Source organism: Anastrepha ludens, chromosome 6 (genome assembly GCF_028408465.1).
Source record: "Anastrepha ludens isolate Willacy chromosome 6, idAnaLude1.1, whole genome shotgun sequence".
Lineage (NCBI taxonomy): Eukaryota > Metazoa > Arthropoda > Insecta > Diptera > Tephritidae > Anastrepha > Anastrepha ludens.
Genome location: NC_071502.1, coordinates 4,108,306 through 4,129,406, shown reverse-complemented (window position 1 = coordinate 4,129,406; position 21,101 = coordinate 4,108,306). Strand labels below are relative to the sequence as shown.

The 21,101-nt window shown below is 40.0% G+C and overlaps 3 protein-coding genes across 4 annotated transcripts in view; 2 read left to right on the top strand and 1 right to left on the bottom strand.

Moving 5' to 3' along the window:
• Window positions 1–13,257, top strand: part of LOC128868727 (uncharacterized) — a 52,763-nt gene extending 39,506 nt beyond the window's left edge. For both annotated transcript variants that reach the window (XM_054111157.1, XM_054111156.1), the window contains exons 3-9: window positions 5,417–7,142; window positions 7,213–7,858; window positions 7,925–8,166; window positions 8,642–9,914; window positions 11,809–12,377; window positions 12,447–12,657; window positions 12,730–13,257. In XM_054111157.1, the coding sequence (XP_053967132.1) occupies window positions 5,417–7,142; window positions 7,213–7,858; window positions 7,925–8,166; window positions 8,642–9,914; window positions 11,809–12,377; window positions 12,447–12,657; window positions 12,730–12,810 (4,748 nt within the window). In that variant the 3' untranslated portion in view covers window positions 12,811–13,257. The remainder of the gene's footprint in view (window positions 1–5,416; window positions 7,143–7,212; window positions 7,859–7,924; window positions 8,167–8,641; window positions 9,915–11,808; window positions 12,378–12,446; window positions 12,658–12,729) is intronic.
• A 3,232-nt stretch (window positions 13,258–16,489) lies between these two features.
• LOC128865689 (28S ribosomal protein S17, mitochondrial) lies at window positions 16,490–17,294 on the bottom strand. The gene is made up of 2 exons (XM_054105957.1): window positions 17,050–17,294; window positions 16,490–16,991 (listed from the first exon to the last, which is right to left on the bottom strand). The coding sequence occupies exons 1-2, from the start codon at window positions 17,155–17,157 to the stop codon at window positions 16,632–16,634; spliced, it is 468 nt and encodes a 155-aa protein (XP_053961932.1). The 5' UTR covers window positions 17,158–17,294; the 3' UTR covers window positions 16,490–16,631.
• A 59-nt stretch (window positions 17,295–17,353) lies between these two features.
• On the top strand, window positions 17,354–19,837 carry LOC128865688 (ras-related GTP-binding protein C). The gene is made up of 5 exons (XM_054105955.1): window positions 17,354–17,565; window positions 17,634–18,098; window positions 18,390–18,608; window positions 18,679–18,821; window positions 18,893–19,837. The coding sequence occupies exons 1-5, from the start codon at window positions 17,563–17,565 to the stop codon at window positions 19,200–19,202; spliced, it is 1,140 nt and encodes a 379-aa protein (XP_053961930.1). The 5' UTR covers window positions 17,354–17,562; the 3' UTR covers window positions 19,203–19,837.
• Window positions 19,838–21,101: the final 1,264 nt, after the last annotated feature.

Below are 21,101 nucleotides of genomic sequence, written 5' to 3'. Positions count from 1 at the left end.
AACAGGATACAGGTTTTGGCATTTGTTTATTAGAGAACGAAAAAATCGTATGTAGAGGTACGAATTAATAGTGGCTAGCGCAAGTATGAAATTTCCTGGCTTAACCTATGTTACGAAGACCTTAAGCAGCACGAATCAATTAATGTGAAGAGTTTAAGTGAAAAAAAAGAAAAGTCAATGTATCAGAGAAATTTTCAATAAAAAAAAAACTTTAACAACGCATGACGACATGTGGGACCAAATCGAGTAATTCGGTATCAGAATGTCAAATTTTATTAGGCTCGATGACTCTCGGAAAGAGTCTTGCTGCAAGCAGTTTCCATTCACCATTCTATTAGGCATTTAGAAGTACAGAGACGAATAAAATGATAAGCAATCAAAGAAACGTAATACATAGTTATTTATAAAGACAGACAGCAATATAAGATACACACTTCTGCCTAAACATCTATTCGGCTTTGTTGTTCTCTTCACCTTGCTTCATACAGGCCCAATGCTACTATGCCACTAGCGAAGAGAGCATTGGGCTGCAGTAAGCGAATGTGCACTTCCTTTAGCCATGTTAAGCCACTGGGGTTCTATCTTCTTCTTCTTCTTGTAAGTATTCTCAATTTGTCCTTTGGAAGATTTACGACGAGGTGTTAAAACCTTTTTGGGTAGTCTCTACCTCTAAGAACTTTGTCTCGCATAGTCGCGCATTATGGTGCCATTGTAGGTCTAGTAACCTGTTCACTCCTCTTCTAAGCTCTTCTTTGATTTTTTGTTGCCCCATCGACAGGAATTGGAGTTCAATGAATATTACTCATACGCACCCGTGCCTCCATTGATTTCGAGTTTTGACCACCTAATATACTACCTTTTTCGGGGTTTCGACATGTTTCTATAATAGTTTCAGCTTTCAAAAACTAAGCGATTGGAGCATAAGAACATATTTATATACTCTCTAAAATTCAATACTTATATCTATAATATTTCTTCCACTTTTAAGTGCGTTTCAATACAAATGTTTGACAAAATACTCACAATCGAATTTGAAGCGCTGTGCTTACTTGAATATTTTCCTAAATGTATCGTAAGGGTAAACAGTTTCTACTATCCACATTTTTTTTTTTTCCTACTTGGCTGATATTCCTTTTTATTACACAAAACGTCAGAAATATTTAGCACTATTATAACATAAATATATCAAGTAATTATTTAGAATGAACACGTGTGTCTCAAAATAGGTCTGCACTTGTGCAAAAATAAATATTTATAATACACGCGCTTTTACCCTTCCAACTACTCTTTAAGGGTAAACCACGTCAAACTAACTCTACCCCTACTTTACACCCCTTTAATTGTTGGCCTAACAAACTCTTTCGGTTCGCTCTTAGCTGCTCATATTTCTCCCAAATTATACTTGTAATATTATGTTGTTGTATGAAATTTATTGATCAAACACAATGACATTATTTGCAAATAAATTCCGCAAATCAATTTACACATTTCAACTAATGTGGATTTTGTGGATAGATAAATGCATATACAAGTATGTCCTATATACATATATACACAATATATACATATATGTATACTTACTGTTTATGAAAATGTGTATATATGTATATAGGCTGCTTACCTGCTGCTGCTAAAGCTGCTCATTTCTCACAAACTGCACGAACTTGGTAAGGATTTTTTATAGCACTTTTAGATCCTTTGCTGAGTTCTTGCAAGCTGAAGATTTAAAACATGGACAGGTGTTTAACCAAGTGTAACATTTATTCTAACAGCCAACCTGCCATTAGAGTTTAGCAATTCAGTTTAGTACCCCCACGAAATTAGTTTTTTTCCCCCCATGTTCCATTTCAATTCTCTATTTTCGGATAATATCCTCAACGGCATTCCAGTTTTCTTCACCTATCATCATTTCCTCGATTATTTCTTCAGAAGTACACACCCCAATAGCTCGTTGCAGAGCTGTTCTCTCTGGGTTCCATTTCTCCGCTTCATCGTGCTCAGTATCTCCATAAATGCAATTTGATAGATTCATCTTTCCCATTCGCCCCAAATACTGGCAAATGGACCCGTGTCCGGACCAAAACTGGGTCAGGTAATAGTTAACTTCACCGTGCTTTCTTTCTACCCACTTTTTAGATCGGGATTTGGTCTCACTGTCCATCTACCCTACTGTTCAGAGTTCCATCTTGTTTGCCAAAGTGTGAACGTTTAAATTCTAATGTCGGAGCATAGTCCTGGAATTCCTGAGATTCTTGCGTTCTTGTGTTAGAAGATCTATCGATAACTAAAACCTTTGCTTCTGATACTGTTCTGTATAAAGGATCCACTTTGAGAGCGGAGCTGCGTTGCACAGATTGTAAAATTTTTCGCCCTTAGCAAATCAGCCCATATTTCGCATTGGTATAGAAGAATCGAGTTCGTCGTATCCCTTAAAAGTTTTCGCTGATCTGAGTTGAACCTCCAAGATTTGCCATGCGCTTACTTAACATACCGATTACTTTGCCAACTCTTGTGGCAGCTTGATTTATGTGCGCCCAGTAAGTTAATCTTGAGTTGCAATCCTAGGTATTTATTATTTTTTGTCGATAAAGTTAGCACCAAGTACTTGCATGTCTGCTTCTAATGAGGCAGTTCTGTTAGTTAGAAGGAGAGATTAGGTTAGGTTGGTATGGTTGCCCAGGGAGTGAACACACTTGGATGAAGAAAGATTCGTCCTTTGTGATACCATTATGAAGAAGGTGAGGTGAAAGGGAAAGACCGATGGGATGCAAGGAAGGGCGGGGAGAGGTGGTTATGGGATGGGTAGGAGCGTGCGGATTACAAACGATGACTATGTTTGCGTCAACCGCTTTGTGCTGCTGATGAAATTCATCAGATTTTTAATGTCAGCGCCAGCTATATCAGCAGGCGTGGCAAAGAAGTAAGAGCCAAGATGCCTGGATTTTAGCCCCGCCAGAGCACGGCAGCTAAGGAGAAGGTGCTGAGATGATTCCACCTCATCCAGCGCAAAAAGGACTCGAGGTGATTCCAAGTGTCACAGCATGCACTAGATTAGAGAGCTGATATTTTATCAGAAGGAGAGCTAATCCTTTTGTTTTCTCTATGACTAGTTTTAATCCGTGGTCCTCTAGCCAAGTCTTTACATGGATCACCTGATTTGCCTTCCTTTTGGCTTCGTCAATATTTCGTGCGATTATTATAGACTACTTTAGTCTGCGTATCTACGAAGTTATTAATAAATATAGAAAGGTATTTTGAGGGGTGTATAATTTCGTTAAAGATATCTGTCCAACCAGCAGTCTACGTAAATAGAAGTATTTGACATTTCTGCTCGACATACTCTGACCCATTGCTTAGCAAAGATTTGTAATCAAACTTGCAGAGCACTTCGCTCACATTACCATTCACTTAATCATCCACATGAGCAGCGTATACGCAATACGATGCTTTATCATACGTCTGGGTTCATTCCAGTAAATAATATACATACACACAGGAAACGATCTCACAGTGTGCGTACTACAGAAACCATCAGTTAAAAACGCGATACAGACAAATGATTGGCAACTTTTGCGCTTCCCATTTTAACACAATTATTCTAACTGCCAAGTGATTTCAGAAAGACGGTACAGCATTCCATCCATCCGTGGAACCATCCCACTTTTGGCACGAGATTTTGAGATTTTGGTGGCCAAATAATTGGCTGACCGGTTAATTGGCTGCACAGGTTACATGACTTGGCCTCTTTAGACTACTTTTTGAAGTACAAAGGTACTGTGTCTATGCTTATAAAACAGTACGATTGACGACTTGGAAGCCAGTATTCGTAGCGTCATTAACAAGAAAGAGTGGTATAAAATTGGGCTTAAGACCGAAATTATTTGTTAACAATTAATACTTGAATAGACGTTCGGTTGATGGTCGGTATTATTACAGAACACAACCCATGTGGTCAACATAATGACCACCGTTGAAATCACTGAGAACCCGATTTGCCTGTTTTGTTTAGAGAAGCCGAATAGCACGGAGCGTTTTCTCTGTGAATGTCCTGCCTTTGGTAGATCTAGGCTATGAAATTTGGGTTCCAATGTCTTGAGAATGAGTAAAATTCGTTCCCTCAAACTGGAGAACATTTTCATATTTGCCAAAGAATCAGGAAAATTATCACAGGACTAGCTATCTCTGTCTCTGTCTCTATCCTATCTCTTTTTCTCTGTCACTTTAATCTATGTCTAAAAATCCTTTTCAAAACCAAACCAAACTACTGACAAAAAAGCCAGTAATTCTTAAATAACTACGTCTCGTTTATCTTATTGATAACTACGTAAATGGGATTGAATATATTGTATAATATTTATATTTAGTGTTTGAAAATGTATGTAAAGGGTGATCAATTTAGAGGTATCTGTTTTCAAATTGAAAGAAAACAACAAAAATTCAAATTGATTGGGTAATCTTTATTATTTTTGTGTAGAACCATTCATGACATTTTTTTTAAGATAATCCTTTTCAAATGTTGATTGCAACTGCGCCGTAATTCGGTCGTCCGTAAACACCAATTTTGAATGTCTCGCTGGAGGACATCGATCGGTATCTCGTGAATAGCTTTAGTAATGTTGGCTTCCTAGCTTCCAATGTCTCAGTCGAAGCTGGTTTGTCCACAAAGCGTCTAGACTTTACATACCCCACAAATAAATATCCAAAGGTGTGATATCACACGATCTTGGTGGCCAATCCACTGGTTCGAAACGGGAGGTAGTTTGCTTACCGAAACGACGATGCAGTGAATCCATTGCTTCGCGGGCTGTACGGTAAGTAGCGCCGTCTTGTTGGCATCAAATATTATGGCGAACGCAGGCTTTAATTTTCGGTATCGAAAAGTTGTTTATCATGGCCCGATAGTGTTCGCCATTCGCTGTTACTTTGGCGCCAGTCTCGTCTTTGAAGAAATATGGGCCAATGATTCCTCCAATCCATAGGCCGCACCAAACGGCTATTTTGAATGGGTTTAATGGCTGTTCTTGAATGACTTCAGGTTGCTCTTCTTTAGCCTAAATACGCAAAATATGCTTATTGAAAACCCCTATTGGAACAAGTATCTCCAATCTGCTGACCCTTTATTTAGTAATTAATCAATAAAGCGACATTAGTTTTGTAAAACAGCGCAAACTTTGCGTTAAAAATCAGAAATATTTACATATTTGTATAGTGCAAACAAACACTTACAAATGGTCAATAATTTCTAATAGTTATGATTATCTAAGTGCTTGTACTAATTTGTATGTATTAGTTGAACAAGTTTCTAGAGTAATGAGCAACTCACAATTAATCAATGTACTTATGAAAACAGTTTTATCGCTAGAAAAGCATGAAAATATATAAGTATGTGTGTATGTATATTCTTTATCACCCACAGATCGATCCGATTTCATTGGAGGCATCGACAATGAGGCAATCGATTTTGGTAATCTGGAACAGTTCATGCAGGTTGAAGCCGCCGTTGGTCAACTGGATCCACAAAATAGTTGCAATACCAACGCGAACGCGAATAATACACGTGAAAATCCGCTAGGTTGTAGCCCGAAGCTCGATTCTAACCAACACCAACAACAACACCAACATCACCCACATCCTCCACATCAGCAACAAATAAATGCAGCCGATGGCAATATTTCATTAGTCAGTGTATCAGCACGTGTTAGTTTGGCATCCACACCAATAGCGACACCTATTCCGAGCGCGGTTAGCCACAATACACCGCATATGCCCGATAGTCCGCCCGATTCTGGCTCAGAACCACCCTACAGTCCGCTGCAAGACGTTCACGGGCTGACGCTGACCTCTCGCGACGTCTACAATGGGCTTTCGGCGATGCAGTCCGATATGCATTTTCAGTCACAATTTACACCACCGCACCAAACGCAAACACCACATCATCACCATCAGCAACAACATACGCAACATAACAACAGCAACAATTCAAACAATTCAAACATCTCCACTCAACACCACTACAACCACAATCACTCGCCAACTGTGCCGCCAAACGACGGAACGGGTGGAATACGTGTGAAACACGAGTCAGGCCTCATAATGGATCCAGCTACACTCACACACACACATACACAACTTCGACATGGGAATCCTATTACCGCACATCCGCATGGCAATCCTAACGGCGGCCACAGTCATATAGAATTGCCACCACCGCATCAGCTGATGTTCTCAAATCACAACAACAATCAGCACAATACAAGCGATTTGTTGTCGTATGAGAGCCTGCAAAGTGGAAACTTTCCATCAGTGAATTATCCAAATGTTACTATCGTAAATGGCTTGGATGCCTTGCCTCCGCACACCACGTCCTGTGCGCTCCCTTCACCGCTGAACGATGTGCCTCGTGTGCATTTGGTTGGCACAAGTCAGGCAATCCCTTCGCAACACAGCCGTTCGTCATTGCCCACTACGCCTGTGCATTTGTCTTCGTCCCGCAAACGGAAACTTTCCACCCAACTGGATTGCCCCGAATTCTCCAGCATTAAGCCAGATCCAGGCTTGCGGATGAGCCCAACGAACGGCGCTACAGCAGTCGCGGAACCACAGAAGCTCGGTCCGTCGTCACCAGTTACCATCGCATTACCCGCACATGCGGCTGATATAACCAGTACGCCCACACACTCAGCTGCCTCGCTATCTCCCGCGCTGTCAACTATCAACTCGAATCAGGACAACAGTCTGGATGGCAATAATACCACTCCAAGTGGCGGTGGTGAGGGTGGTGACAGTAATGCTCTTACACCATGCATTCGTTTCAGCCCGTTCCAGCCACAAAATTGGCACAAACTTTGCGATCAAAGCCTGCAAGAGATCGCGGTTGTTTATTACCGTGTAGACGCGGATAAAGGTTTCAATTTCTCCATCTCCGACGATGCGTTTGTTTGCCAGAAAAAAAACCACTTTCAAATAACTTGCCACGCACGTCTGCAAGGCGATGCGAAGTTCGTTAAAACACCGTCCGGTCTAGAAAAAATCAATTCCTTCCATTTACACTTCTATGGTGTGAAATTAGAAGCGCCAAATCAGACAATACGGGTTGAGCAAAGCCAATCCGATCGCTCAAAGAAACCATTCTATCCTGTGCCGTAAGTGTTGATCTGCAATTTTGTTCACTCCTCCAAATATTACCTGTAACCTCGTCTGCTTCTCTTTCAGCATCGATCTCCAGAGCCACATTGTAAGCAAAGTCACGGTGGGCCGTTTACATTTCTCTGAAACTACGAACAACAATATGCGAAAAAAGGGGCGTCCCAATCCTGAGCAACGTTACTTCCAACTGGTAGTAGGCCTTCATGTGCACACAATTTCTGGCAACTTTCCAATCATCAGTCAAGGTAGTGAGCGCATTATTGTGCGTGCCTCCAATCCAGGTCAATTTGAATCCGACGTCGATCTTTGCTGGCAACGTGGGCTCACGCAAGATTCCATCTTCCACGCCGGAAGAGTTGGCATCAACACTGATCGTCCTGACGAGAGTTTGGTTGTGCATGGCAATTTGAAAGTATCAGGTCACATAGTGCAGCCCAGTGATAGTCGTGCTAAGCACGAGATCGGCGAACTCGATACTTCAGTGCAGCTACGCAACTTACAAAAAATACGCATAGTGCGCTATCGGTACGCTCCCGAATTCGCAGTTCACTCAGGTCTGAAACGTTCGTGCGAGAGCGACAGCGAGGAGATCGTCGATACCGGCGTTATTGCACAAGAGGTACGCGAAGTTATACCAGATGCGGTACAAGAGGCTGGCAGTATCGTGCTGCCGAATGGCAATGTCATCGAAAACTTTCTGCTGGTCAATAAGGTAGAATTATATTATAATTAAAATTATCATCCAAGCTAAAACTTATGCTTCCGCGGCTCACGATAGGATCGCATTTTAATGGAAAATATTGGTGCTGTTAAAGAGCTCTGCAAGGTCACTGGGTCACTTGAGACGCGCATCGAAGATTTGGAGCGCAACAATCGACTGATAAAACAGCACGAATTTGAGCAGCGAAGCAAAAAGTATGGGATCGCAAAAGCCTGTGGCGCGCGTGGCGGCTATGAATTATGCTCGAACAAGTCTTTGCAGATAGTAATATTTTTATTGGTAATCGTTATGGCCGCATGGTAAGTTAAAGAAATAATTTTATCTATAGTATTTATGGATAAATACCATATCTGTATGAACGATACAAGTCTCTGGAGCTAATACTCAGTTCTATTCATCGATATTCGTTCCTTTTTCCATTTCGGCGATTTTAGAAAGAAATCAGCGTCATTCTGAACTTTTCTTTAAGTTTAGTGTGATATCTTCAAAATTGCACACTCTACTCTATAAAAAATTAAAAAAAAAAACATATTCAGGTTCAGGTTCTACTTAGGGTTAACTTTTGCCACCATCATAACGCAATCACCAAAGTTTGCGAGTCGGGCATCTATTCGACAACCTCCTTCGCAAGATTCAAAAATGAAATTTGGGTCAAGTTTTTCGTTAGGTTTTTTTTTTCTTCAGAGACGATTACTGGAATTTACATATTGCTCGTTTCCTGTTAATTATAATTTGTATACCCTATGCTCTCTCACCCTCATCGGTTCACTATAGCCTAGCTGCTGTTTCCACTCTGTACTTCGTGGAGCACAACAAACAACATTACAACTACAAACAATTAGACCGGCTCCAATTTCATAGCAATGGCCATCTTCTCGGCCATGACTCGGTTCTCATAAATGAACAAGAAGGTTACATCGTCCAAGTGCACAACCTTCTCAGTCGAAATAAAACTATTCAGCATGGCGCAACATCACGTCCGCCTGGGCATCGGAATTTCACGCGTATACATCCGGAAATCAGCTACGACGAAAGCGGTGATCCATATGCACAAAATGGACGCAATGATGAACTGACGGTGGTTATGGAAAAACCACTTGTCAGCCTTCAGCCACTGCTTCCACGAAAGGATATTTATAAAGTGACGACTACAGCACCACAACTGCGTATCAACAAGACTATAAGCAGCAAAAATAAGTCAAAGTGGCCACAGGCTCAAGTTGTGCCCAAACTAATTGCGAGCTTCCAAAATACACGCGGCACCAGCAGCACACAACCAGATGATAGCTCGAATCTTACACCGAACCATAAGCGTACGGAGCCACTGGGCAATAATGAAACCTCTTCGGAGAAGGTTACCGACACAGCGCCATTAGCACACGATTTCGATAACAATTCTATCGACATTGACGCGCAACACGTTACCAAAAAGGCTTTGGCTGCCAGAGATTCGGCAATACGACCAGCCAGTTCACATGAGGAGACGCTATCGGAGAATGGCGAAACCATTGGCGATTCGATTGGGTCCATTGTAAGCACATCAAGTAGTGACGTGAACGCCAAACACAATGTTAATCATGATGGTAATAGCAGAAATGTCGACATCAGCAGCAACAACAACGTGCCAGATACCACTGCCCCTGCCTATAGCCACCGTTCGCGCAATGTCTACAAAGCGGTCTCACCACCATCAGCACTCTTACCGCTCACCACTAACAAGGTAACGATTGACGGCATTCCCACAAATTACTCATTGGAAGTGCCCGCGATCTCAAACAAAAGCCAAACGGTGCTGAAAAGTAAAGTGGATAGTACAGATCTGTTGGACTTACAGAGTCTAAGCAACAACAACGAGTCGGTAGATAATCCCATAACAGCTTGGTTTGGATTCGATTTCGGCTTGGGGCATGAATCGGTGCTAGGACGCAGGTCGACTTCTCAGCGTAGCGTCGGTCGCATATATTGTAAACTCGTACAGGTGGAGATGTTTGGTGTACCACCTCAATGCACGCAAAAGCCCAACAATGATGAGGTATCCAACTGTCAGGTGAGTGCTTTAGATTCGACGTAATATAGCCTTAAGATTTCACAGCTAATCGTTCTTAAGAACCGAGTGGAGGAATGCAAGGGATAAAATATAATAGAATAGATCTTAACGTCTTTGAGTTCATTTCTAGCTTCTTTTGGATAAAAATGGCCTCCGAAGCAGAAATAAGAATTCCTATTTTCGAAGAAATATTAAGAGCTCTTAAAGATCAAAAATTCTTTTTAGGGGGACATTCAAGTAAATATTACTGATAACCAGTGCTGTCAGTAACTACTCGGGCTCGAAAAATTGGAATGATAGGCCACCCTACTTCAAGCGGGAAAACCTAACCAATAGACATTGACATTCTTACAAAGATTAAAAAAGTCTAAATGGGTTATAAGCACAAAAGACGCCCTTTCAAAACACTTAGTGATTTTCTCCTTGTGTCTTCGATATGCCGAGGGATTTATAAATTTCTGTTACTACTATCTTAGTTATTTGACTATCATTGCTGCCTCTTTCTAAGGGGCTTCCATCTTACAGCAGGGCAGCTTCCCGATAAACTGAATCATTTTTTTTTTGTTTAAATAACAGTAGTTTGATAGTAGTAACCATTTGCAAAATTGGAAAATTTCAGCGCAGTGATCTGGTGTCAAAATATTTCGATTGGGCTATCATTTTCCATAACGGTTGTATCAGTACACAGGTTAATCGTGGGCTTAAGCAAAACCGCCCTGCGAGAGGACTCTCCTAGTAGCGTCGTTAGAGTCGATACTCCTGCCGCGAATGAAGACCTGGGGCGCGAACTACTTGTGTGGCCAGCAATCGGCAGTAATATTTCGGGTTCAAAACTCAAAACAGAGGAGGATAAAGCAAAGAGTGCCGCAGGGTGGTTTGCTTTCCCCCTTGATTCCAACCTCTACAACTTAAAGCTCTCTCAATCTCCAAAAGGATTTTCATTGGTTTCCTATGCTGACGATTATTCGATAATTGCGTCCGGCAGTGCCATCGATGGCGTGTGCTCCTAAGTGAATGGCTATCTCGCCAGCCTTTCTCGGTGGCCGCACTTGGGGCAAAGAAAAAGGAATGTTACTGTCGACATTTAAGACTATTGGCCGGTCGGTTCTAAATTACGCTGCTCCCGTCTAGTCGCCTGGAACTACATAGTGATACGCAGTGGACAAAGATTTGTCAGAATACTGCCATCAGGACAGCCACGGGAGGCCTCCTGATATCAACCCTGCAACATTGGCACAACTAGGCCCTCATCCTATCGGTTAAGGAGCACAATAAAATGCCCAGCAAGGAAATCCTGCTGAGGATTACGCCTGCAGGGACTTGCTAAATACTGAGCCTTATCCCAGGCGAGTCAGGAGACTACAATGACGGGATTCAAGACCAGACACGACTGCAACAACAGGATCGGACAGTATCTCATCACCTTCCTAAGCTCCCGACTTCCGATCTCTGTTATCGGAATCCAACCACCACCCATGGCAGGGATTGATGCACTATTACAACAACAACACTGATAGCAATAGTGTCAGTATCCAGAGTGCTCCATTTACTCTTCGAGCACCCGTTTTCAAAAGTTCAGATGCTAAAGTATACAGGAATGTTAGAACTGAAATTTCAAATCTTCTGTAGGTAACGAGCCAACACGTTTTTGTAAATATTTATTCATTTGGGAATCTCTTTTGATTGAGAACTTCCTTTCCAAAGGTAAATGAGCTGAAAATGGATAAGAATTTTTTATATAGAGCGGAGTTTCGACACCTTCACATACACTCCCATGACAGTCTGTGCTACGTTATATTTTGCTAAAGATTGTCACTTCAGCAGTTACAATAACAATGACAACCTCTTAAACTACATTACATACTAGCTATAACTTTTTCTCATTGCATTTCAGTCGTTTTGCTTCGAGGAATCCAATCAACTACCGGCACTTCGAGCCAATTTAGCAGGCATAGCACGCGCCAAAGAGGACTCAGTTACCGCAGAGAAACAGATCAGCAACGAAAATATACAAGTGTCTGACTCGAGCCCCGACAGCGTCGATAGTGATGCGGACTCTGACACACAACCACGTTCTCTGGCTACACCTATACTGTCGACAAATGCTACCTTCATTGGGACGGATAAAAAAACTCAAGTGGTCGAAGTGTCCAGCGAACAGCGATCAGACCTTTCGGATTCGTCAAAAGACACATCTAGCTCCGACGAGCATCTCGATATTGATGTTAAGGCAACAGATGAAAACGTGGGCCCACAAGCAAATAGTGCGTCATTAGAAATACAAGTCGGAGCAGCTACCCAACCGGATTGTTGGCAAATCAATAGCGGTTTGATAGCCGAGGCACAAAATGAGACATTCGGTATGGAGCATTATTGTCCACATGGCAGCAAATCACTGAACATAACCTATATAATACCACTATCAAGATTTTTCAAGGAATCCAGTATTCAGCTGCAGCTGGCGTAAGTGAAGCAAGGATTAATTATTTATTTTTATTTACATTCTGATTCGATTTTTCTTGCCATTTGCAGCTCCTCTGTGCCACTGTTGTGGAGCATTTGTAGTAATCGCGAGCTGACCAAACATCAGGGAGTGCATTTGCAGCAATCATCTGCCCATCAACTTAGCGCCAACATCATACAGCGTGAACCCAACGTGTCGGTTATTTATTTTAATATACCAAGTCGGGGCTATTTCGTGCGAAGTTTGGCGTTGCGCGCCTCAGCCAATGATTCAAAAAAGGTAAACAACTGCTGACTATTGGATTTTATCAAATATGCAGTGAATATTAATTTTTTATTTGATTTTGTTCAGCAAAACATTTGCCAGGAGACAGCACACGAAGCGAACACGTTACTACAGTACAACTTTAGTATCGTAAGAGATTGTGAATAGTGATAAATTAAAGGAATTTCCGGGCGTCAAATCGAACAATAACAGAGCAAACTGACAAAAAAGCCAACCACCAACAAACAACCTACTCGTACATAGAGACATACATGCAGACATACGCCTATATATATGTAATTTAAATTGGACTTAAAACAAAGCGAGGAAAATTCTAATTTAATTATTGGTCAAGTGTTTGGGGCAAATTAGAGCAATATAAAATTAAATATGTGCTTAGTTTAGACATACTTTACATACTCGTATATATAAAAGAATTGTTAGGAAAAATGGAAATAAATCGAATTGTAGTAGTGTATATAAGAAAAAAACAAAGAGCTTATGTAACAAAATAAGTGCAGAAAATACAAAGGACACAACATCTTGAGATGAAAACTAAATTATGATTTTATTCACTGCTAAAGTATAAATGGAAATTAAATATTTAAATAAAATTATTCAAAAAAAACAATTTAAAAATACGCAGTTTTCTTATGACTATGTGGCTTACGCACAATGGAGAGAATAATGACAAGACTCAAGCAGGAAGACCATTGCACTACACCCGGATGATTACAGTGGAAGGAATAGAGAGAACGAATAGATACAGCATGAATGGTAGGACAAAAAAATTGGTTTGAAACTCATCTTCCGCGAATCTTTTGGATTCATTGGCTTTTGATAATGTCCTGCACACAAAACCATTTGACATTTTAAGGCAAATGGACATTAATGAAAAAGAAATAAGGTGCATTTCCAACTTCTATTGGGGCCAAACTGCGAACTGGAGACTACAAAAGGATGTGACGAGTGATGTTTCAATCAAAAGAGGAGCTCGCCAAGAATGTGTTTTATCACCAATGTTCTTCAATTTATATTCGGAATATATATTTAAAGAAGCTTTGGTATCAGTCAACTTAGGTACAAAAGTCAACGGCGAAATAATAAATAACATACGATTCGCCGATGACACCACAATATTGACCTGCAATATCTCCTTAAAGAAGTCAGCGGAAAAAGTCTAAGTATTAACATCCAGAAAACCAAATTCATGGTTGTTTCAAAAAACTCTCAACAAATCACCAATTAAAGTGCGATCCGATCCAAAGAGTATCCCGATTTAAGTACCTAGGACACATGGGCAAATAACAGAGAAATTTGCTGCCGATTGAAGTAGTGAGGGAAGTTTTCTTCAATTACAGTAAAGTTCTTTCCAATAAAAGCTTGAATATGAAATTACGTCTTCGGTACCTTAAATGTTACGTTTGGTCTGTTTTGTTGTATGGTGTAGAGGCATGGACACAAAGGTTACGAGTATGAATAAATTATAGGTGTTTAAGATGTGGTGCTATCGGCGGATGATGAAAATATCGTGGACAGACAAAGTTAGTAACAAAGAAGTCCTAGAAAGTATAGAGAGCTGTTATTAACAATAAAGCGCCGCAAAACCGTGGTCCTAAATATGAGTTGTTGCAACTGATTGTGCAAGGTAAAATCGAAAGCAAACGAGGAATTGGAAGGAAACAAATGTCGTGGCTACATAACATAAGAGAGTGGACAGGATTAAGAACTAGTGGGCAGTTGGTTGCAGCAGCCCGAAACAGAGATAATTACCATAATATTATATCTAATATTTTATAGTTTTGTTAAATGTAGAAGAAAGAATTATTTATCACATTTGTATTAAAATTAATGAACAATTTATCACCGTGATCGCTTACATTCTGTATTAAAAATTTGCGAGTAAGGAAGATGAAGCTTAAGGGGTTACATGGGTTTCGTTGGTTAAAAAAATCGATTTTTTTTTTTGCTTATTAATTTCTACAACTTCTCTGGAATATTATCCAAAATTTTCAAGTCGATCCGAATAATAAATTTGGAGATACAGCCTTTGGAATGTGTGCGCTCCAAGCCACTTTTATTGCTCAAAACTTTAAACGCGTTTTTCTCGGAACTCAACCGATTTTGATGAAATTTTACACAGGTGTTCGAAATACAATTTACTCGTGCTTGAACGAAGGATTTTGTTTTTTTTTTCTTTTTTTAATTACAACTATTAAAAAAAACAAAATGTCAAGCAAATTTGAACGAAATTTTAATTTTTTTGCAAAAATGTCTGCCAAACTTCCAATTTTTACTTTTTTTTTCTTTCCTTCGTTCAAGCACGAGTTTATGGTCTTAACTAAAGCACTTATTTTTGTTTTTTCATTTTTGATGAGCCTGTCAGGAGTTATGCTGACAAAGCGGACGTACCTTTTTTTCGAGGGGTCATCGAAAATGACGTCACAATGGAGGAGTTTTAATTTTTTTTTTTTGAAAATTTCAGAAATTATTCTTTAAATATGTATCTATAAGACAGAAAAAAGTTTGAATTAAATAAATAATTTTTTACATAGAAAAAAAGTATTGAAAATAGGCCTTTTTTTACCCGTCGAAACCCATGTAACCCCTTAAGAGAACCGGAAGAGGAAGAGTATGAGTATTGCTGCTACAACAACAACAAGGAAGAGTATGAACTTCAGCCATATTCAGTCCATCGCTTCCCAACAGCCTAAGTCAGTGCTAAGCCTAAGTCAAAGCTATCCATACTAAAAAAACTCCTTAATAATTTCACTCTAAAGAGTTAAGGCCAACATGTTTTACTTTTATTTATTATTTTATTTCACATTGCCTTCACTCATCTCTCCCACAATCAGTCCAACGCTACTGGAATGAACCGGATTTACATATATAATATATATCCGGTCAAGCTGATGCTACAATCCCTAACTAGGTAATTTTTTTATTACGATACCGAAACGATTCAAATACATACCCACATATGCTACATGTATGAATAAGATTTAGTTATTCCGTCCTAGCAGCCTTCCGGAATTTCTCTTACCGTTACAACAAAAACTATTGCCCCCGAAAAGATGGTATAAATAAAGGCCAGCAAACATAGCTAATTTCTTTCTCTTGAACAACACAATTTTTTTTTTCAAATATGTGGACTCGAATAAGGTACATAGCGAAACTGAATAAAAAATGCTTTACTAAACCTACAGTGTTCACGATAATTCACTTTTTCTTTTTTCGATACACAGCCATCAAGTGACTATGTCAGGCGATTGATATAAAAGTATAAACTTTCCCTAAATGTTAGGAACATAGATTGGCCGGATAAAAATTGGGATCGCTCTGGTAACGTATAACAATCTGTAGTAGGAGCGACAGCTTGCGGTATGATTATACCAGCTGCTGGTGCACTATCAAAACGACTTTGATATTTTAATAGCTGTACCAGCAGTTGTATCTTGTGAGTTTTGTGTTGTGAATTTAGATTATTGATAAAGTTTTCAAGTAGCATAAATCACCTTATACTCCAATGGGGGATAAAGAAAACGAATATGATGATGAGGGCAAATCGCTTTGCATCCAACACCCGTTTTACTTACCTTTTCGTTTCCTTTTTTTCAAGACAATAACAATTCGAATTGCCGCACCAAATTCTTGTTATCCATAACAATCTTCTCCTAGTAAAGAAATGAATATTTTGCGCATACTGGTGTGGTGTGAATTCGAGCTTTATATGGTTGTGTATGGGCTCCTCTAGCTTGCGATGTTAGAAAGCCAAGCCGTTTTTAATGAGCTTAGTGAGAGTTTACTTGACTTTTCAAAAATAAGTTTCGTTTTCGTGACGGACTACTGGATTAATTCATATATTAACTTATATATGTATTATATTATATTTAATTTTGTCCATGACAGAATAGAGTTTGTTGCAATATTGCAATAGAATTGTAATATTATGTGTTAATATATTTTTTATCTTAAAACACATTTTATCTCTAAACGGCAAAAGGCTGATCCTTGCCATCCTCATGGTATTTAATGTACGTTTCGCCATGCGTAAAGTCTCTTGTGCCCTCAAGTCGGCCGCGCGGCGGCGCTTTCTCATAGTCGAAGGCTTTCTCCGATTTGCCATATAAGCGGTTTGCCTCCTCAATTTGTTCGCGATATTTACCCACAACAACTTTTTTGCCACTTACTGGATCTGTTATGTCACCCAATGGATAAACCACTTGTTCTACTTTATGCGAAATCAACCGGGTCAAACGTTGTGACAGCTCGCGTATCAGCACAACATCGCCTGTTTTACACACTTTTTCAGGATCATAAGCAAACAAAAATTCATCCTTCTTGAAGTACTGCAAACAAAAGATGTAATATTAGCTTCAAAAGTTTCCACGAAATTAGCGCGCTCACCATATTCAGATTGGTATCCAATTCCATGCGTCGTATGCGTATTTTGGAAGCATTTTTCTTTACGCAAGGCATGCACTGCCCTAACAGAATTGCACCACGAGTAGCCATTTGCCGGAATACAGTGAAATAAAAACCACACGCGATATGAAATGTCAAAATAAGAACAGCTGCTCGCACCCAGCTGGAATTCAACTGTCAGCACCAATGATTTTTTTTCGGATTGGAGTTATAGGCAAGCGCAAGCTAATACGCCCTTCGCCAAATGCAAGACGTCATTTTTTGACACATCGCGTTATCAGCTGTTTTTGTGATTTGGTTTAAAGTGGTTTTTTATTTGAGCAGCGAAAAATTGCACAAAAAAGAATCAAAATACAAAGTGCGTATAAAAATAAACAAAAGCTATAAATTCGATATACAGCAGGAGCAGCAAGCGCAGCAATTAATAAACGACTGGATGTACATGAAGCGGTGAAGCGTTTTAACGGAAAACGCCAGTAACAGCAACACGAAAACATGGTAAGCTAAACAAATACAGTACGCATTTGAAGCCAAATAACTGCTGCAAACTCTCTTTTTCGATTAAGAGCTACGAGGATGACGAATATCACGTGGACACGTTCCCAAAGGACTTTGGCTATGGTTCTTTCGATCAAGATGGCTTAGAAGCGCCCGGTATGGGCGGAGGTGAATCAAAACCACGCATTCTACTTATGGGTTTACGGCGATCGGGCAAAAGTTCCATACAAAAAGTGGTATTTCACAAAATGTCACCCAATGAGACGCTCTTCTTAGAATCAACAAGCAAAATCGTCAAGGATGACATCAACAATTCCAGCTTTGTGCAGTTCCAGATTTGGGACTTCCCAGGACAAATAGACTTCATAGATCCCACATTTGACTCAGACATGATATTTGGTGGTTGTGGTGCTTTGGTGTTTGTAATCGATGCCAAGGATGACTACAATGAGGCGCTGACAAAGTTTAAAAACACCGTTATAAAAGCTTATAAAGTAAATCCGCGCATCAAATTTGAGGTCTTTATACATAAGGTAAGGGTATGACGCAGTTGCGTGTGCGATTGAAGGGTGTTGTCGGCTCATTGCAAGTGTTATCAGTTTGAATTGTGTGAAAGTAGCAGTTGTTCAAATCAACAAAGTACAGCAGTAAAAAAATATGTGTTATTATATAAATATACTTACATATGTATGAAAAACACTTACCATTCGCTTCATCGTTTTTTTTTTTTACAATTCCCGACTAAAATACTATTACTGCTGTGTAACAAATTTCTCGGATTATGTCTGATGAAATGTAATTCAATTTTCTCCTATTTTACTCAGGTGGACGGTATTAGCGATGACTCAAAAATGGAATCACAGCGGGACATACATCAGCGCGCATCCGATGATCTAAGCGATGCCGGCTTAAATCAGATACATTTGAGTTTTCATTTAACTTCCATCTACGACCATTCGATATTCGAAGCGTTCTCTAAGGTAGTGCAAAAATTAATACCCCAATTGCCGACGTTGGAGAATCTACTCAATATTTTTATATCGGTAATTAAGCCAAATTGATTTGATTGGAACAAAAACGTATATGTATAAAACTTGCTGCTTTTTTTCTTAGCACTCGGGTATCGAGAAAGCGTTCCTGTTTGATGTGGTTTCGAAGATCTACATTGCCACCGATTGTTCGCCAGTAGATATGCAGAGCTATGAGCTTTGCTGTGACATGATCGATGTGGTGATTGATCTCTCGAGCATTTATAGGTGAGTACAAAAAATGTTCTTTCAACTATACTTACGCAACTATGTACTTACGCATTTCGATTTTCAACTAGCTCCGAAGAAACCGCCTTCGATCATGAAAGCTCTAGTCTCATCAAACTAAACAACAATACGATTTTATATTTGCGAGAAGTTAATAAATTTCTTGCATTGGTTTGCATATTACGCGAAGAGAATTTCAATCGACAAGGTGTGATCGACTATAATTTTCTGTGCTTCCGCAAAGCTATCAGTGAAGTTTTCGAGTTGCGTTTGAAAAGCCAAAAGCTCGAAACTTTAGATGAACAAATTGAGACCGAAGATGTGGTGGACGAGGATGAAGATGAACTCGATGCGCACGTCAACGAGAATCACTTAAACTAATATGTTAAAGAAGAAACTCGTCTATTAACATAAAACGTATGCGTGTGATTCGTCTTTACCAACGCGCTAGTTCCATAAAATCTTTAAGACCATTTACAACAACAATACCAACAAGAGATTCAGTGTACAGGATGTCTACATTTATGTTAGGAAATTGTATTTCAAGTATTTCTAAATATGCGTAAATTTTTATGTTGCCAACGTTAAAGCGCACCTGTAGCCAACACAATTTTATATACATATTGAACCCTACATAATTGAAAACAGCTTTAAAATATACTTTTTGAAATGTTCCCGCACTTCGATTTATTTGTACGTTACTGTGCCTTTATTGTAACTATTATTATTTCAATGCTTATCCTTACGTGTTTAATTACAAAACAAATAAAATAATAAAAACCGCTTTTCTCAAGATAAGCATAAGAACTCGTGCAACAAGAAAAAATTGAAAAATACAGATGTTTTACCAGAAGAGGGTTGAAATATTGACATTTTTATACTAGCTCACACTTTTTCTAAAATATATAGTATATTGTGAAGAAGGATGGAAAAATATGTGAAAAGTTGTAGTTGTCTTACTTTTGTTGATAATTAAAAATAAAACTGTTTAATGACTTCCTTTATAATAACATAAATTAAGCAAAAAATCTTGAATTTTTCAATTGTCTTACGCGCTAAGTTAATAGGTGGAGTACGACTTCTACATTTTCGTGTTAAGTTGAGGTAAAGGTGAACTATTTTACAACAATTTCGAAACGATAACTTAAAAGTTTTAGCGAAACGGAGTGAAAAGAGGTTTATAATATGGGTGTGTTCCAGCCACGGAATAAGTACGGCAATGTTGTTGTTGCTGTTGTAGCAGTATCTTCGCCCTGTCAGTGTAGTGTAATCACAGGGCGTCTTCGTCTAGCTCATCTAACGGTAGGCCCAGGAAACTAGCTGTTTCGACGGGTTGGGCCCAGAGAGAAAGGGGTGTTAGATGAGTGGGTTTGATGGGACATGTGAAAAGGTGGTTAGTGTCGTGCGGGGTGCCTTCACATGCCGGACATGTGTTTAGTATGTCGGGGTCGATTCTGGATAAGTAGGAGTTTAACCTGCTACAGTATCCAGAACGTAATTGTGCCAAGATTACGCGGGACTCTCTGGGAAGCTGGAGCTCTTCGTCTGCAATAGGTGGTGGTTGGACTCCGATAACGGCATTCGGGGGTCGGGAGCTTAAGAAGGTGGTAAGGGTCTCCCGATGAACGTCGTTTATGGCCTGTCTGATCCTGGACCGGTCTGTCTGTTTTGTCCAGGATCTCGTCCACGTAGTTGAGGAAGTGCCTCCTGATGTGCCTGGGAGGTGGCTCAGGCTCAAGCAGGTGTCTGCATGGGTGAAGCCTACGGTGACACCCTAGCAGAAAATGCTTGCTGAGCAGTTTGCTATGCTTCTTCACAGGAAGCATGTGAGCCTCGTCATACAGGTGTTGTATTGGGGACATCAGGAGACATCCTGTCGCGGTCCTAATTGCAGTATTTTGGCAGGTCTGGAGCGTCGTCCACTGCGTATCACTGGTTCCAGGCGCAGCAGAGTTAAGAACCGGTCGGCCTATTGCTTTGAAAGTCGACAGCAACATTTCTTTGTTCCCCAAGTGCTGCCGGCAAGCGATTTGAGGACCTTGTTGCGATTCTGTTCTCTCGTTGCAATAGCGGTTGTGTGCGCTGAGAAGGAGAGCAAGCTGTCAAAGGTGACTCCCAATATTCTGGGGTTGTGTACTGTCGGTATTGGGGTATCATCGACGTGTACCTGAGTTGCAGCTTGACCTCCTTTGTCTAGGTGGTAAAAAGGGTCGCCGTGGATTTAGTGGGAGAAAATTTTAGGTTTCTGGCAGTAAAGAAGCGAGAAAGGCGGGCGAGGTA